Source organism: Penaeus monodon, chromosome 15 (assembly GCF_015228065.2).
Source record: "Penaeus monodon isolate SGIC_2016 chromosome 15, NSTDA_Pmon_1, whole genome shotgun sequence".
Classification (NCBI taxonomy): Eukaryota; Metazoa; Arthropoda; class Malacostraca; order Decapoda; family Penaeidae; genus Penaeus; species Penaeus monodon.
The window spans coordinates 5200459-5201239 of NC_051400.1; the positions used below are offsets into that span (position 1 = coordinate 5200459).

General features: G+C 41.5%; 1 protein-coding gene across 1 annotated transcript in view; it reads left to right on the forward strand.

The window, feature by feature from the left end:
• LOC119582194 (dynein heavy chain 6, axonemal-like) overlaps window positions 1-775 on the forward strand; it is a 26410-nt gene extending 25635 nt beyond the window's left edge. Inside the window, exons 18-19 of the mRNA XM_037930428.1 lie at window positions 169-314; window positions 617-775. Coding sequence (XP_037786356.1) covers window positions 169-314; window positions 617-703 — 233 coding nt within the window. The 3' untranslated portion in view covers window positions 704-775. The remainder of the gene's footprint in view (window positions 1-168; window positions 315-616) is intronic.
• Window positions 776-781: the final 6 nt, after the last annotated feature.

The following is a 781-nucleotide window of genomic DNA, read 5'->3' on the forward strand; positions in this document are numbered from 1 at the left end:
AGTTTTAAGTGCATGTGGCGTCACATTTGCCTTCACTTTTACAAATATGAACCACCACTAATGCAAGTAGACAACTAGCATGACCTTTAAAATGGAAACAACACACAACACCACTTTCCTTGTGAGCCTATTTCCCACGCCCCTCACCCGTTCCCGTGGCCTTCGCAGCCGTGGTGTACGGGCAGCAGAAGTCGTGGCAGGAGATCGTGTGTTCGATTCCCGGCGAGGTGGGTGTGGTCTCGAAGGAGGCGGCCCAGAGCATCGTCACCGCCCACCTCACAGCCTGTCTTCAGGATCTACACAATCTGACGCTGGTAAAGATACAGTTGTTATTGTCATTAATATTAAACTAGTATGATACAATTATGAAAATTTTTTTTTTTTCATGTTTGAAAGTTTGTGCCCGTTTTTTTGTCACGAACCCCAGGTACATATAGATTTTCCTTAAAAGTTTTTACTTGGTGATTTCTGTTTTTATATTTGCTCTCTTTAATATATTTTTTTTGTGGGGGGGTTGGCGGGTAATCTGTTAAACTAGTATAATATTAACACAATCTTGCACCTGTATATGGGAATTTTAAGAATACAACAAGAGTTTTTTTCTTCTTTCTTTTAGGATGTGGAATACAGAGCCTTCCAAGACGACCTGACGACCATTGCCAGCGACATCTTTGAAGCTCCGACGTCAGCTCTCGACGAATAGGCCATGTTTGATTGTTTTCCTTGTTTATCTCTTGTTAGTTTGCTTTATTCTGTTATTGTTCATTCATTGGCGTTCATG